Source organism: Arachis ipaensis, chromosome B10 (genome assembly GCF_059453495.1).
Source record: "Arachis ipaensis isolate K30076 ecotype BB chromosome B10, ASM5945349v1, whole genome shotgun sequence".
NCBI classification, from domain to species: Eukaryota; Viridiplantae; Streptophyta; class Magnoliopsida; order Fabales; family Fabaceae; genus Arachis; species Arachis ipaensis.
In genome coordinates, this window is record NC_142435.1 from 3,738,449 (window position 1) to 3,756,289 (window position 17,841).

Genomic DNA, 17,841 nt, shown 5'->3' on the forward strand with positions numbered 1-17,841 from the left:
TAAAATTTAATTGACTATAAAAATGTAAAATAATTACTTATATGATAGATTGAGTAGTCCTAACTCAGCCTAACCAATATTCTCCATCCTAAATATTTCTCTCTAGTTTTACTAGTATGATGATGCTGCTCGTTTTCTTACTTTACATTTTCTTCACTTTCTAAGCTGAATAGATAAGATAGTTCTCAGAAAGGAAAGGGTTTTGGGTTAATCAACAGCTTGGGCATCTCAAAAATCTCTAGACCAAGTTCTAACAATCATCTATAATTCTCACATGATGATGACTTATTGAACGAAAGGACCAATCAGTAGTCTTTCAAAATTTTATTTCTATATATGAGCATATTTTTAATTAATTCCTTTATTGTTTCCATCGAACACCAATTTTTTCACAGCTTCAACGATACATTTTTCCATTCGAACCTAAGCTATGCCCATTGTATTAAGCTATTGACATGATACATGCATGCTTTATAAATATAATATATAGACACACAGTTACACACACGCGACGACATGCCTTTAGTCTTGTTTTTTATTTTTGAAAAGTACTAATAGGAAATAGCTAGAAAAAGGCAACACTTTTTAGCTTATACGATATTTCATTTTTTGAGCCACTTTGCTTTGATTTTGAAAGTATATAGAATACAAGTAGAATTTCACAAGAACAAGCTTCTTTTTGCTGCTTCTTTTCCTTTATAATAAAACAAAAATATTAAATATGTATTATTGATAAAGTACATGCATTCCCTTTCTACCACTTTTGACACTTTGCAGTTTGCAAGCGACCCATCTGGATTGGGCCCGCTTTCTAGACATTTTGGCACTGCATGATCATCACGTAGACTGTCACCAGTAAATAAAAGGAAGAAAAAGAAAAAGAAAAAGAAAAATACTCATTAGTTGGGTTTAGTTTTTCACTTTTTCTACTATATATAGTTATATACTTATGGAAATTTTTAAGTATACCATTATATCGGTGTACCAGTAATTTTTAATTGTTGATCTTAATTATTAAAAATATATATAATATATATAATTAAGATCAACGGTTAAAAATTACTGATACACCACTATGACAGTATACTTAAAAATCTTCCTATACTTATATACTCTATATCTTCAAGTCTCAACCGCCCTTCCACTTTTCTCTTTTCTCAAATTTTTTTCCAAGTTTTTCTAAGACCTAAACTCACCCCTACTTAGATTGGATATTCAATTCATTAAAATTAAATATTAATAACATAATTTTACTACTTCTAAAACTCATTTTTCCCCACTATATGTTAAATAAATTAAATGCATGTTATTTGGAAAAAAAAAAAAAGAAAGAAAAAGTTTTGATAAAGCACAATATAGGGTATAGTTTTTGGCGTGTACCACATGGATTTTAAGTGAAGCTAAGGTTTATGATTGTACTAACCAATAAGCACTTTTCGCTTTATATCCCTTTCTTTCTATATAAAGCACTTGCCATGATATTTGCCCCTCAACCCCTAACAAAAAACTTCTCCATTAAGTATAACTTGCCTTTCTCTCTCTCTTTCGATCTTTTTCTCTCTATGAAATTAAATGGCCCAAGTGCAAGAAAATCATCAAGGGATCAAGCTCTTCGGAGCAACGATCACATTGGACGGTGGAGATTCAAAGGAGGGAAATAAGAAAGAAGAAGATCAAACGGTGGAGAAGAAGCCAGATAAGATCATAGCGTGTCCAAGGTGCAAGAGCATGGAAACCAAGTTCTGTTACTTCAACAATTACAACGTTAACCAACCAAGGCACTTCTGCAAGGGATGCCAGAGGTACTGGACCGCCGGCGGTGCTCTCCGAAACGTCCCCGTTGGTGCCGGTCGCCGTAAGGCCAACAAGCTGCCGTGCCGCGGCGCCGTTTCCGATGGTGCTTGCTTATACGATGAAACTTCCGATGATGTCCACAAGTTTGGGTTGGAGGAAGGGTTGATTTTGGATAAGTGGGATGATGTTGCCGTCCCTCACGGTGATTTCCGGCAGCTTTTTCCGGCCAAGCGCCGGAGGTCCGCCTCAGGTGCTTAATTATTGTTTTTGTTTATTGAAATCATATATATTTCTCTCCTTTAATTTTCTCATATTATATATATATATATATATATATATATATATATATATATATATATATATATATTTTAACAAAGATAAGAGACTCGAACCTGCAACCTCTTAATTGAGTATGGAGAGACTATGCCATTTGAGTTATAACTAATTCGCTCATATTATATACTTATCATATCCTAAAAATTAATTATTTATATAAAATACATATTTAAAAAATATATATATATATATATAGCATTTTTTATAATTAAATTCTTTGCTTGATTAGTTGTCTTAATTACTGTGTTTAATCTTTTTATTAAGAATAGAAAATTAAAGAGAATTAAAAGAAAAAGCAGAAAACAATAATGATGGAGTAATTTTGATAGGAGAATAAAGGGAAGAGAACAAAAAATAAAACTTGTGTGCCTGCGGGATGTGGATGTGAATATGTGATGATGAACAGACAAACCTAAGAGATGTGAACTATACTGCCTGCCCAACCACCAATAATTGGATTATTTTTTTATAATGGATAATTATTAAATAAATATTACATGTTAGCATATATTTGTACATACAAAACACGTAATCCAAAATATCTTATTAACAGAATTGTTTGTTTGTGCAGCTCCGCATCAAGGTCAATGAACCCCCTCATTCTTCGTTATATTATGCATCTTCTACGAAAGCACAACTTGGAATAATTTAAAACATATATACACATATGAACAAGCTACTAGAGGCTTAGTTAGTTTGCTTATGTGAACGCCAAGAAAAATATATAATGCCATGGCAAAAATCAATCCATGTTCATCTTTTTCAAGCTGAGCCAAGCTATATATATAAGCCTTATTAATAGAAAGGTCAAGTTCACATAGAGAATTTGAAGGCGTGAATGGATAAATTCATGTAGGAGATTATTATTACTTGATCTATTAGTAGTTGTTAGAGTTGATGTATCTGTAGAACACATGAAATGGTCAATGGTGACCAAGAAAAAGTAAACATTAGAACACGGAAATTTGAGTGCAACTTGAAATTTAACTTAATTATTCCTTCCCTTTTTCTTTCTCTACTTTATTTAATAATAATAAAAGATTGTTGCATCTAGATATGTTCTCTGTCTGATACCTTCTTTTTCTTTGTGTCGCAATCGCCATATGGCGACAATTTTTTTATTTCTATTTTTATTTTAAATTGTCTTTTAAGATACACTCTATATTAGGGTAAAGTTTTGTTTACACATGGATCTAATAAATTATAGTCATGTCATTACTAATAAGTATCTCAAAAGTCATCAAAATAAACAACATATAGTTAATTGAAATTTCAAATGAATCGCTAAAAATACAAAATAATAGATTATTATCTCATACAGAGATTTTATGCCTCAAAAGTAAACCCTTACATACTATTGATCAATTTTGTGATCTAACTTCAATGACGAAGATTAAGAGTGAAAATCTTCTATACTACTTAACAAGAAAATGAATACAAAGGAATACAAAGGATCGCTTGAGCAGATTAGGTATTATTGAACAAAGTGATAACATCTGTGTTATGTGTAGTAAAAAAATTAAAATTATACAACATTTATTTGTTACGTGTGAATTTGCTTGGCAGGTGTGGTGCGCATGGATAAGTCATGTGAGTCTTGCTTGGAGCTGCCCAGGTTTCATAAAAGAAAATTTTGAGAGATGAAAGACGATAAATTTAAAAAGAGATGTGTAGAAAACATGGCTAGTGAGTTTCTTCTCAGTTATATGGAACATCTAGTTATATAGGAATGAGGTGATTTTTTAGAATAAGACAGCGGCAGTGGTAGATTGTGTTGCTAAGACGTTTTATTATTTTAGAAAGTGGTGCAAAAAGTAACCCATGTTATTGATGGCTATGACAAAAATAACATAGGAGTTACAAAATTGTATTTTTGGTTCTTGTATGCTCCACTAAATGTCTTGAGCTCCCTTTTTCTTTCAAAAAAAAGAAAATGTTAAAGTTTTTACATGAAAAAAATATATAATATATACTTAAATATTTCGGGTTTAGTAAATCAGTGGCTAGATTAATGATGGCTTTATGTTGAACCATGAATACAGTCAAGCTTTTGTTAAAGTTAAACTTTGGCAATGTTAAGAGTAGGGTAAATATCAAAAGGGAAAGTATGAGGAGCCAATGGAATATTTATACAATGTGCTACCGGTCTTCTCTTAAGCGAAGTGTAAAGTGAGGTTGTTATCAAATAATTAAGAATATTTTTAAATGAGTAAATGGTTAAATTAGTCCTTTAAAGATGACTTATTCTTTAAATTAGTCTTCGAAAGATTTTTTTAATTAAATTCGTCTTTTAAAGATTTTAAAATAGTCATTTTAGTCTTTTCGTCACTTTGTTTGTTGATAGTGTCAAAATTTGTTAATGTAACACTTTAAGTGACACCCCAACATACATCTAGAAGTCATAATTGACTATTAACAGAATTAGAATTAGTCTATGAAATTATATCAAATCAAAATCTAATTGAGGAGAGAACTTGAGATATTAGAATCCTTTAATTTGGGGTTGATTTGATCTAATTTCATAAATTAATCATGTTAATAATCAAATAAAACTCACATGTGTATGTTGGAATGTCACTTAACATATTCTATTAGCAAATTTTGATACCATCAACAAACAACATTACAAAAGAACTAACATGACTAATTTAAAATCTTTAAAAGATAAATTTGATTAAAAAAATCTTTTAGAGAGCAATTTAAAAAATGGATAATCTTTTAGGAACTAATTTGTTCAAATATATTATTGCAATTAACAAATATTCCAAATTTAAGCCTTATATACACACTTCATACATATATAGCTGTGATGGAAATTTTTTATTTTAAATTTTCAACTACGGTTTATTCTCCAATTACACTTATACACTACGGTTTATTCTCCAATTACACTTATACACTTGTATGTCGCACATAAAATATAAGCGATTCCCTGTATTAATTAAGAGCGGAAGATCATTAGTAATCTCATTAAATAGTTTGAAATTGAACATATATTATTATGTAAGACATACTCAAATTATTATTGCGAGTCCACCAAAAGTGATATTGATGATTGCAAACATATATATGTATTTTCTTTTAAGTTTTGTCATCACTTCGAATATGACGGAGGGCATTAGAATATTCTAATTATCAAAGCTTCAAACTAACAAGATAAATTAAATGAAAACATTAAACATGGCTCGGCTTTAATTAAGCTGAGAACAGCAGACACTGAACATTATAAATAAAAGATTTATTAATTCAGAGACTTGAAGTATAAGAAGAAAAAGAAAAAACTTACATACCCCGGTGACACAAAACCTTATATTATATCGTTACAGTTGGTGTGATTCTAATAAAAGGAAAGAATGAAAGAAAAAAGCCCCTCGTCATTTATTAAAGTCAAGAAGTGCGAGAAGGGGGGTATCAAATTAAAGTGTGATGCTTAATCATTCTTGGGGGTACCATCTTCACGAATTCCAAGCTCCTTGAGGATCTTAGCACAATCAGGAAGACGTTCCTTCTTGAGAAAACCGAGAGGGTTGGCCTGGCGGTAAGGGGAAACGATTCCATTGTTGTTGGTGATGCTGATCCTTGCAGATTGGTCAAGGTGCAACTCTGAGTCAACTTCTGAGCAATCGCTCCTTGGGCTCTTCACCAGCTTCACGGCGCATAACTCATCTTCGTGGTCACCGTCCACCTCCAGTTTATAGATTCCGCTAGAGTCAGTCACTGCCTCTTTGCTGAAAGTAACGCTGCCTCCCTCTTGTTCCTTGCATTCAACTCTCACCGTTGCGCCTTCATTATAATAAAATATAATCACAATCACAAAAAATTTGTTAAAACCGAAGAAAATCTCATGTCCTAAATTGTTCAAGCTGTGACATTGATAGTTTGATAAATCAAGATGAACTAAGAGAGGAAAAAATAAGTTTTTTTTATTGTTAAAAAGAATAAAAAATTCTTTTATACTATCTACTCTCACTAGAAAATAATTACAATAATAAATCTATTATTAACTAAAAAAATAATCTAAGTAACAAAAATTACATAAAAATAATGGAATATATATAAAAGTGGAATGGAAGAAATGAAACATGTACCTTCAAGGAACTCGGAGAGCTTGGTGATGAACTGGAGGCGGCATGTGTCACAGTATACTTTGCCCTCAATATAGAAGCGTTCATTAGAATAAGCAGAACCGAAAAGTGATAAGAAGCAAAAGAAGGAGATAAGGATCACGCTGTGCTTCTCCATTGTGAATTGCAACTTTTGTTTTGTTTTGCTTTTGTGTTGGGTGAAGAGAATGATTTGATTATTCAGAGGTGACACATTTTGTGGAAGCATGAGTCTTGCGTTTTATAGCGTAACTATGTATGCTAAATTTAGCTTCTTATTTCTGTCTTCTTTTTATTCATGGCTAAAAATGTTGTTTGACCCGCTCTTCACTCTTTTCTTCTCTTAGTTAACGTTTTTTTACTATATATAACACTGGTGTCTTCGCTCCTGTAACTAAACTTTTTCACTGCTCTTTGAATTTCAAATAGCTTTTTTGGAATTATTATTTTTAAAAGTTTTACAGATTATAAACATATTTGATTTATGATACGTATTCTTATGATTATTGAGGAGTATAATACTAACTTTCAATTTTATTTCCTTAACATTGGAGTATTAAATTGTGAATAAATTATTTCAAAGAATTAAATTTAAAATATATGAAACAAAATAAAAAGTACTATATTACCACGAAAAATTTCCACGGAAAAATTAAAATAAATTAAAACAAACTCTTAAATAATTTTTTTAAGTATTGATAGAGGAATTCATTAGATATTATTTCTACTTTGATAGTATGATTTCATTAAAGGAAAAAACAAATAGTATTACATGAATATATACCATATTAACCTGATGAGCCACTATTAATGTATTTTAGTATTTCCATGTTTTTTATTAGCATCCTTTTTTGCAATTTTTTAATTATATAATATCACACTATAAAAAATTTGATTATTTTAATAAAAGAATATATATATATAAGAAATATATAAACATACTAAAATAAATTAAAAATATTATTCGTACGTTACTAAAATTAATCACTAAAATTAATTATTAATATATTTATCGTACATTACTAAAATTAATTATTAATATATTTATGTATAAATAATATGTGATTTAATTTATTTTTAATATATATTTATATTATAATATATATTTTATATTGATAATTAATTTTGATAACTAAATTTAATTAATATATATTTAATAATAAAAAACAAATATAGGTGATAAATGATTTGGTAACATTTATTTGTTCACTGCAATAGTAATTCATATATTTTTTTTTTAAACAAAGAAAGCTCAACACAATAAAGTGGAGCAACAGATAAACAGGCACACTAAAAAAAACCAAAAATAAAATCCAAATATAAAAGTGATCAATCTCCTGTCATTGCCGATATAGCCATCAACAATCAAAAAGATCAATACCAATCCACTTCTTGTAACTCAAAAATATTTTTCTTTATATAACCGCAACACCTGCTTTTTCATTGGAGAAAATTCTGTCATTGCATTTTATCCAGATGTTTCAAATCACTGCAAAGAATTCAGTCAGCCACCCCTTCTACTCCTCTTTTCTATTAAGCATGCTAGTCCAATGCTCAAATAGATCTCTAATGGTTTTTGGGACAGCCCAAACTCTATAAAAGCACCTCAACCACGCGCACCACATCTGCCAAGTAAACTCACAACAAAGAAACAGATGATGAACAGATTCCATCTCTTTTTTACATAGGACACATATATTGTCGCTCTTATGAATGACGCCTAATCTACTCAACCTCTCTTTAGTATTCACCTGACCAACTAGAATAAATAATCCAAAAAGCTCAATTCTCAGCGGTACCAACCCTTTCCAAATTGCACTTGTGAAACTGTAGCTCGTAATTTCTTCTGATAGAGTTTCTGATTGCAACACCTGCACCAAAGAATTAGTAGAAAAAATATATTTATTATCAAATTTCCAAACAAAATTATCTTCTCTACCAATTGATAGTTTCACTGGCCTTAACCTCTCATGAAGTTGATGAACAAGTTCTAACTCCCATTGAAACAATTCTCTCATCTACTGAAAATTCCAAATCCACTCTAACCCATTTCAAAACCTACAACCCCTTATCACAAATTCTTATTGGTTTGAAGCAGAGAAAAATCTTGGAAAACTCGCTTTCAGAGGACTACCTTGAACCCAATTATCTTTCCAAAAATAGTTTTTCTTTCATCCCCTACTTCCATCACCAACCCATGAATAATTTTATCTTTCACCCGTTGCTCTTTTATATTCAATTGACAGATGTCTTTTCACGGGCCACCCTTGACTGATATATGTTGATTTGATAACATTACATTAGGCTTCAAATTGTTACGAGAACAAACAATCTTCTTCCACAATGGACATTCCTCCTTTAAAAATTGCCACTACCACTTAAATAAAAGCGCTGTATTCCTAAACACTGCATATCTAACTCCCAAATCCCCCGCCTTTTTAGGTGCCTGAACCACTTCCCACTTCACTAGAGGAATACCATAGTTTTCATCCTCCTTACACCACATAAACCTCCTCTGTAATACAATCAATTTGTCAATGACCGCCTTTGACATCTTGTAAAGGCTAAGGTAATAGATGGGTAGGCTATTCAACACCGATTTGATGAGAACTAGCTTATCAGTTTTGTTTAGAATCTTCGCTTTCCACAAGCTGAGCTTCTCTTCCACCTTATATATGATCGGTTTCCAAATTTTCACCAATCGCGGATTCGCTTCTAAAGAGATCCCAAGATACTTAATAGGTAAGACAACTTGCTTGCACTCCAGAAGGCGACACACATGCTCCACCCACTCTTGCTTACAATTGACCGAGATCAAATTTGACTTATCAAAATTAATGTTCAGACCCGACATCAGCTCAAAACAGTGCAACAGTCTCTTGTAATTCATAATTGTCTCTGTCTCCGGAGGGCAAACAAAATAGTATCATCTACGAATTGAAGATGTTACAGTTCAATATGATCTCTCCCAAATCAATAACGGAGCAGTGCTCACATTGCTTACGGCTTCCCCCAACATCCGATGGAGAGAGAAGAGGAGAAAATAGATCTCTTTGTCTTAGGCCTCTCTCCATTTTGAACGACTTGGATGGTAACCCATTAACCAGGATAGACATAGTAATTGTACTAACACACTCCATCTAATTTTTTCATCTTTGTCTAAATTCCATCTTCTGAAACACAATAATATCCACAAAACTTTACCTGGCTCTATTATATACTTTTTTTCTGAAACTCATATAATTTCTAGCTAGACATTATAATGGGCTTGCTGATTATGCAGCCAAATGATATAAAATTTGGAAACAGAAATACTGCTGTCTTAATAACTCAAAGTTAATTCAATTGTCTTATTATATCTGCTGATTATTATTGTTTGTAGACGGAGTAACATAGTTTCAAACTTTTCTAGGATGATTTAATCGATAGATGCATAATATTTGCGTTCAGAAAAAGAAAAAAATAGCCATATAAAAAGTTCTAATGGTAAAAAAAAATTAAACATACTTGCTGTGTTTTTAAAATGCTAATACAAACACTCCCTTAATCGATAGATGCATCATATTGAATGTGTCATGTGATTTGTTTCCGGCATTGAAGCATAAGAGAATCAAGTGTCTCATAACTTGACCCACCTTTGGCCAACGATTTTAACGCACTCTCTTTGACCTCTTTGACTCTCTCTTTCACCGTCTTCCCTTCTTCACCCTCCATTACACCCCTCACCACTCTCCCTATCTCCTCCCTCCCAAACACCTTCACCTTCATAGCCACCCCAATCTCCTCAGCTATCATCGTGGCATTCATCATCTGGTCAGCGTGAAGTGGCCATGCAATCAATGGCACCCCGTTGCACACACTCTCCATCACCGAGTTCCACCCGCAGTGCGACAAGAACGCCCCCGTTGACACGTGCCCTAACACCCTCACCTGCGGGACCCATGAATCCACCACCATCCCCGTCCCACGTGTCCTCTCAGCAAACCCTTCGGGAAGATCCTTCTCTTCTTCAGCACGCGCCACCCATAGAAACCGCTGCTGACTCAGCTCCAGTCCCCACGCTAGCTCACTGATCTGCTCTGCACACAACCTCCCTAAGCTTCCAAACGCCACAAGCACTACAGAACCCGAAGGCTGCTTATCAAGCCAATTCATAATACATTCTTCTCTGCTTCCGCAAACCGGTTCGGTTTCTTTCACCAGTGGTCCGATCGGGAAAATCGGTGGCGTATCTATCTCTTTGTAGAAACTATTTTCTCCGATGGCTCGAAGTGGTTCCGGTTCGAGCTCCTCGAAAGTGTTGAGCAAGATTCCAGAAGCCTTGGGCATCCTGTTGATGTGATAACGGTACCATTCATCATCGAGATTGTACTTGAGGGGGAGATCAGCGGTTCTGATGATGAGAGGTTTGCAACCGCCGGGGAGTTGGAGAAACTCGCCGGAGGGTTTATCAGCGCTGTCGCGAAAGAACAAGGAGAAGGATAAGAAGAGTGCGGAAGTGGTGAAGAGTATGTAAGAAGGGATGGCGAGTTGGGCGCAGGTTTCAAGGGCTTGGGTGCAGAACATATCGGTGATGAAGGCTTGTGGAGTTTGTTGGAGGTGTTGGAGTAGTGTGGGTTTGAGGGAGCGGAGTAGGGTTTCGCGCACGCTGATGCAGTGGCGGGAGAATAACGGGGTGTCGCAGGTGGTGAGGGCGGAGATGTCGACCAGGGGGAGGGGGAGGACGGTGACGGAAGAAGGGAGATTCATGAGGTGATGTGGACGGTGGTCGTCTTCGGCGGTGAAGTGGAGGAAGGTCACGTGACAGTGGTGCATGAGGACGAGGCGGTTGGCAAGTTGCAGCATGGGTGTCACGTGACCCATTGCCGGACATGGGAGAAGGACTATGTGTGGTTTCATCATCACCATCTGCCTTACTGTTCCATGGCTGCCCATGCATAGTATCATACTATATATACATTATAACATTAATGACTAGTTGACTAGATTATGTTAGTGTATGGTAGTTAATTATCATGCAATGATGGATGGCCTTTTATATGTAAATTTACACCACACAAAATCTGAGATATAAAGAAATATATTTTTTATTGATTTTATATTTAAAACTGAGAAAGCCTGGAAGGCGAACAGATTTTGTGGTTTTTAACCATCAATTAATCATTAAAAATAAAACCATCAATTAATCATTAATAATATTTTTAATGGTGTGAGATTGTATTTAATAGTGTAGAATTATTTAATTTTTTTATGGTTAAGTGCTAGTTAGAATTTAACAAAAATGATGGCTTTTAGCATTAATTTAACAAAAATGATGGCTCTTAGCATTACTTGATGTGAGAAATATAGTATGAGGAGTGTTAGGGGTCAATAATTTTTGTGTTTTGTAATTATTAATTGGCCATTAATAATATTTTTAATGATGTGAAATTACATCTAATAGTAAAAAATCACTCACTTTTTTTTTATGATTAAATATACCACAAAACACAAAAATTATTGACTCCCTAAACTTTCTCATATACTCATATAGTATTACACCATGTCACCATTACATGAATTCAACTATTAAGGTGAAGTTTTAATGACACTCATATTTCAGTTCAGCGTGGTCAAATGTCAAACACAAGTCCCCACCAATATCCTATAAATCGAATTATGTATTTTATATAAAAGAGTTAAATTCACAATAGATTAGTCTTTGTTCTATCGAATTGAATAATATAGCAAAAAAAAATTACATATAATATTTCTCTTAGTAATAATAAATTAAATTTACAAAATTTATTCACTTGCGTCAAATTTATTATCTATTATATAATATTAAAATTAAATTTCTATAATTAATAGCATAGTTAGCGTCATATATTTTTGAATGTAGAGTAAAGTATTGTTTTTGTCTCCAATGTTTAGGGTAAGTCCTAAAGTTGTCCCTAACGTTTCAATCGTCCTATTTAAGTCCCTAACGTTTCAAAAATGACTCAATATTGTCCTACCGTTAGCGATCTGTTAACAGAATTGACAGTGGGACAAAATTGAGACGATTTTAAAACGTTAGGAACGTAAATAGGATGAAAACGTTGGGGACAAAAATGATACATTGAAATGAATTTAAATTTTATCCTTCAATAATATCATTTTTTACTATACATAGTATTCAATTATTTTTTTAATCACATCTAAGTAAATTATATTTAATCATATTACTTTTATTTTAAATAAATTAATTTTTTTTTATAATTTTACTCTTAAAGATTTTCAGTTATCATGAAATGTTTGTAGAATGACTAGTATATAAACTTGCAGGAAAGAAAAAAATATATATATACAATAAAATATAAATTATACTTTTTGTCTCTAATGTATCAAAATTCTTTAAAATTATAAAAAAATAAATTTATTTAAAATAAAAGTAATGTGATTAAGTATAATTTATTTAGATATAACTAAAAAAAATTGAATACTATGTACAGTAAAAAATTAATATGATTGAAAGATAAAATTAAATTAAAATTTATTTTTATGTATCGTTTTTGTCCCTAACGTTTTCGTCCTATTTAAGTTCCTAACGTTTCAAAATCGTCTCAATTTTGTCCCGCCATCAATTCTATTAACGGATCTCTAACGGCGGACAATATTGAGTCAATTTTGAAATGTTAGGGACTTAAATAAGACGATTGAAACGTTAGAGACAATTTTGGAACTTACCCCAAATGTTGGAGACAAAAATGATACTTTACTCTTGAATGTATTTTTAGATTATTTTATTTGATTTATTTAAATATGTTAATTAATTATTTATTTATTTGATTTGATTAAAATAAATATTAAATTATTTTAATATTTTTGTTAGACTTAATTAATTATAAATAATTAATTACATGATTTGACTGAATAAATAAATTGATTTTGTTTTAATTTGTATTAGTTTTACGTTGTATGTGTTTTTAAAAGTAATATAATTAATTATTTATTTATTTTGATTGAGATAAATATCAAATTACTTAATATTTAGTTTGACTATATTAATTATAACTACTCAAATTATATTAATTATTTGATTTGAATAAAATAAATGAATTGATTTTGTTTTAATTTATATTAATTTTTTGTCATATGTATTTTGATTAATAATTTTTAAAAGTGTTATAATTTTTATATGACATATGTTTGGTTCATCTGGTACTGAATGGGTCGGGTGTACAGTGTATGTGAAAGAGATTGGGGACCTGGATCCGAGTTGTTTGTGCGTGATTGGACCTCTTAGGCTAACGCTGGAGGGAGAGGGATGGAGCTTCACGACCTCCCGAGTTGTTGGAGTGGTAAGGGGGGAGCCACCTGCAAAAGGGACTCCAACGCTCAAGTCAGAATCCGTACAAAGTGGCAATAAAGATGAGGGTATGGTGACGTACCTTGGGGGAGGGGTAGGGCCCTCCCCTTATATATTCTGTACTAGGGTAGGCCCCACAGAAGCAGACCCGCCTTCCTGAAAATTTCCTTCTCCAACTGTCATGTGCCTCCCAAGAAGGGAGGTGTCTTGGGTGTCTTCCCGGTTCGGGTGTTGCTTACCCGTCAGGTCAACCGGTCGGCCCGGGGCATCAGGTCAACTGGGATGGGCTGGAACAGTGCCCCAACGCGCCAGCTATGGTTGTGAGCGCCGTTGTTAGCGCGTTCCATTCTTCCTTCTCATTGATTGGATCCCCGCGAGGTCGGCTGTTTGTGATAGGGGCGTGCCCCTACGTGCGAGTGGGTTTTACCATTTCAAGAGTATGCCATTTGTCGCTTTGTTCTTCGTGCATGTCATTTAATGCCATTATGGCTGATTTGAAAGTTTGGGGAAAAGTCCATTTTACCCCTGACCTTTGCGCTTCTCTATGGCAGTTATTCTTTTGTTTCTGGCTTTGCTTCCTTGTTTTCGCGCTTCCTTTCCTTATTTCTGAATCATTCCTGTGCCGCTTCTTCTATTCCCTTTCGAGCTTTCTGGATTTTACTGTCTCGATCCTCTTCTTGTTCGACTGCAACTACATTCCCTCAGATCTTTCCAATTTCCCTTTGACAGGAACCTTCCTGGTAAGCATCTTTTTCTTACTGAGCATCTTTTTCTTACTGAATGATTGCCATCGTTACTGCTACTGTTGCCATTCCTTTGTATTTTTGTGGTTTCTAAGCTATGCATGTGTGTTGTTTAAGTCCTGTTATTGTTAGTTAGGCATTAGAGGGGGTTACCATTTAGATTTTTGGTACTTAGCCTTCGTTTAACTGTAGATAGGCTAACTGTGGCATATCGTGTTAGTTCCCTGTGGTATGTGGTCTTAGCTCCAATTTTCTCGGCTTCCTGACCTGCTAGTCTAACTTTGAGTGGTGCCCCACTGTAGGTATGGCGCAACTTTCTCTTCCGAGGCCCCCTGTTGACCGATACGCCTGGGTCACCTCAGACATGAAGGACACACCTTCCCAAATAACCCTAGAGGAGCTCACGGAGTTCTGCCAAGCTGACCAATTATGCGGGGGAGGTCCCGAGGAAGAATGCTACGAAGCGTTCGTTCCCGCGGACTACGAACGAATATGCCAGATTAACTTGAACACCCCCGAGTTGCCGACTGGATTTGGATGTATAAGGCCATGTTTACCGTCCTGGGGGTTCGAATCCCCTTCTCTCCCTTCCAAATGGCGCTTCTAAACCAGTGCGACGTTGCACCGTCACAGCTGCACCCGAACAATTGGGCCGCTATCCGATGCTTCGAGATGGTTTGCGAGTACCTGGATTTGCCGACCTCCGTAGAGGTGTTTTTATGGTTATTTGTTTTGACCAACTCTTCGAAGGAGGGAAGGCATAAAAAAGGGTTTATGTCCTTCCGGGCCGCCCAGGGCAGGCGAATCTTCAGGGTGTTCAAAGATTCGTTTCATGGTTTCAAGGACAAATTTTTTTAAGGTACGGCCTGCCAAAGGCCAGCACCATTTTTGGTTGATCTTGGAGGGGGAGCGGTGGATTCCGACCTATTGGAGCTTCGGGACTAGCTCCAATGCTTTTACCAAAGTGACGTATAAAGGGTTGACCAGCAAGATAAGAACATAGCTGACGTGTTGTTGGCCATATTTAATAAAAATAACATCAATCCACATATTTTAATGGGTGACCGGGAGATGGGTAGGAGCTATGTGGGTGAGTGGTCGGCTGCTTTTAGTGCTACTCTCTCCCTCTTTTTTTTTCTTTTTTCTTTTTTAAAAAGAAAGAGCTAACGAGTTGTTGTGTGCAATGCAGTGGATATAGCCGCCGAGCACACTGGATTTGAGGATTTAATGGCCTAGTTCCTTCCTGGGCATAGTGAAGACAGCTCTGCAACCCATACTGTCGAGCGGCCGACCTCCCCTATTGCTGAAGTACAGTCAGCTCCGCCTCCCCCTCCGGGACCTACTGGCCCTGGCGCAAAGGACACCTCGGGTAGCAGCGACGCGATTCCTCTTGAAGTAGAGCCGGCCGGGGAGGGTCTCGATGTGGCGATAGTCAAGAACCCCCGTAAGCGGAAGCCGACCTCCAGCCCTGAGGGGTCACTTACTGTTATGGAGAAAAATTTTGATGCTGGGGGTTTTATTGACTCGCAGATCATGCCCGAAACTGAGGAGTTCTTTCATGATGGGGATCTTGGCGCCCGGGCTAGGTGGATCTACTGGTGTATGTCGAGAGCTGCAACCATCGCCAGGAAAGTAGAGCCCATCCTGACTCAAGCTGGGACACTGGACGGGAAGTACCGTCAATCCTTGCGAGAGGTCGAGAGCTTGAGGTCTGAGGTCGGGATCCTGAAGGAGAAATTGGCCGACTCGGAGGGGAAGTTAAAAACTTCCGACGAAGAAGTGGCCCGCCTTACCAAGCGGGAGATGACCTTGGAGAGCTAGCTTAACTCCGCCCGTGGTGAAACTGAAGCGGCCTAGACCAAGATTACTGTCTTGGAGGCCAAGCTTGAGGAGGCCATGAAGTCGGCAAAGGATGCCAAGGATGAGGTCGCTGGGCTGAAAGGGGAGGTTGCCAGCTTGAAGAAAAATAACAAAGATACAGTGAGGAAGGCAAGCAAGGTGATCTCTGGGACCGAGTAAGCGATCAAGGTCCAAGTCAAGCTGCTTTCTCCCGATTTCGATACTTCTGCAATTGGAGCTTTTAAAACTATTCGAGATGGTCATATTGTTGACATCCCGAAGAAGTGATGTACATTTACTTTGTAATATCTTGTTTGAACTCTTTAGTAGTTTGTGTAAACTTGTTTACCGTTTTGTTTGACATTGGTAATCGACGAGTTTGTTTACCGTTTTGTTTTGCCATTGGTAATAGCGAACTGCTTACCGTTTCATTTCGACATTGGTAATTAGCGAAGTCGGTTCGTGGCTTTTGCATTAAAAGTTCAAATTGTGGCTTACTTTTGTAGTCGACGGCGCCAATGTTCGGTTCGTCGGGTACTGAACGGGTCAGGTGTACGGTGTATGTGAAGGAGACTGGGGACCTGGATCCGGGTTGCTTGTGCGTGATTGGACCCCTGGGCTAACGCTGGAGGGAGAGGGATGGAGCTTCACACCTCCCGGGTTGTTGGAGTGGTAAGGGGGGAGCCACCTGCAAAAAGGACTCCGACGCTCAAGTCAGAATCCGTACAAGGTGGCAGTAAAGATGAGGGTATGATGACGTACCTTGGTGGGAGGGGGGTAGGACCCTCCCCTTATATATTCTATACCTAGGGCAGACTCTACAGAAGCAGACCCGCCTTCCTGAAAATTTCCTTCTCCAGCTGTCATGTGCCTCCCAGGAAGGGAAGTGTCTTGGGTGTCTTCTCGGTTTGGGTGTTGCTTACCCGTCGGGTCGGCTGGTCGGGCCAGGGCATCAGGTCAGGTGGGTTGAGCCGGAACAACATATTTATAAGATATTTTTTATTTATTTAACTTACTTTATTGATCCAAACAATTATAATTAAATTATTATATCAATTATTTAATTAAATTAATTTAAATATGTTATTTGACTTAATTTATTGTCACGTTAATATTTGAGTCGTTGTTCGCTAAAGTTCATCTTCATTTTTTTTCCTTAATTTTAAATATTTTGATTTTAAAAATTTCAGATTTTTTTTATTGTTTATATTTTTTCCATTTTAACATCAAATCTAATATTTCTATTAATATTTTCTAGCACTTTAAGGTCTAATAGTTATATGCCCACCATCAATTATATAGTCGTGAATATTTTTTAAATTTATTAAAAAACACAATTTCATTCCTTTCTTTTTTATTTTAACCATTTCTGAATTTTATAACTTGTTCACGGCAAAAATCTATATATGTTATAGGAGAATTTCATTTTTTGTACTTATTGATCTTCTATTTGGTATTACTTTTTTTTCCCTATGATGAATTAGTTCTAATCTTTGATTTTTTATAAACTATAAAAGATTATTATGTTATTATACTCTATCTCTTTAATTTTTTTATATTTATTTAAGTTTTTATAATTCTTTATTTGTAAATTTTATTATTTTTATTACATACAAGTTAATTTATTATAACTCTTTACATGTTGATTCTTCTCAATATTTAAATTATACTCCTCACATAGTTAATTTCATTTGTA

The 17,841-nt window shown here is 35.1% G+C and overlaps 3 protein-coding genes across 3 annotated transcripts; 1 reads left to right on the forward strand and 2 right to left on the reverse strand.

Annotated features, from left to right (window-relative positions):
- The first annotated feature begins 1,472 nt into the window (after positions 1-1,472).
- On the forward strand, positions 1,473-3,188 carry LOC107621812 (cyclic dof factor 4). The gene is made up of 2 exons (XM_016323805.3): positions 1,473-2,044; positions 2,702-3,188. The coding sequence occupies exons 1-2, from the start codon at positions 1,573-1,575 to the stop codon at positions 2,719-2,721; spliced, it is 492 nt and encodes a 163-aa protein (XP_016179291.1). The 5' UTR covers positions 1,473-1,572; the 3' UTR covers positions 2,722-3,188.
- A 2,165-nt stretch (positions 3,189-5,353) lies between these two features.
- On the reverse strand, positions 5,354-6,451 carry LOC107622084 (olee1-like protein). Its single transcript, XM_016324004.3, has 2 exons — positions 6,219-6,451; positions 5,354-5,913 (listed from the first exon to the last, which is right to left on the reverse strand). The coding sequence occupies exons 1-2, from the start codon at positions 6,370-6,372 to the stop codon at positions 5,561-5,563; spliced, it is 507 nt and encodes a 168-aa protein (XP_016179490.3). The 5' UTR covers positions 6,373-6,451; the 3' UTR covers positions 5,354-5,560.
- A 3,302-nt stretch (positions 6,452-9,753) lies between these two features.
- Positions 9,754-11,132, reverse strand: LOC107619954 (anthocyanidin 3-O-glucosyltransferase 5-like). Its single transcript, XM_016322179.3, has one exon. The coding sequence runs from the start codon at positions 11,130-11,132 to the stop codon at positions 9,807-9,809; it is 1,326 nt and encodes a 441-aa protein (XP_016177665.3). The 3' UTR covers positions 9,754-9,806.
- Positions 11,133-17,841: the final 6,709 nt, after the last annotated feature.

Coding starts and splice junctions, on each gene's coding strand:
- LOC107621812 (XM_016323805.3), top strand. CDS start 1,573: ATGGCCCAAGTGCAAGAAAATCATCAAGGGATCAAGCTCTTCGGAGCA. Junction 2,045..2,701: donor GCGCCGGAGGTCCGCCTCAG/GTGCTTAATTAT, acceptor TTGTTTGTGCAG/CTCCGCATCAAGGTCAATGA.
- LOC107622084 (XM_016324004.3), bottom strand. CDS start 6,372: ATGGAGAAGCACAGCGTGATCCTTATCTCCTTCTTTTGCTTCTTATCA. Junction 5,914..6,218: donor GCTCTCCGAGTTCCTTGAAG/GTACATGTTTCA, acceptor ATTATAATGAAG/GCGCAACGGTGAGAGTTGAA.
- LOC107619954 (XM_016322179.3), bottom strand. CDS start 11,132: ATGAAACCACACATAGTCCTTCTCCCATGTCCGGCAATGGGTCACGTG.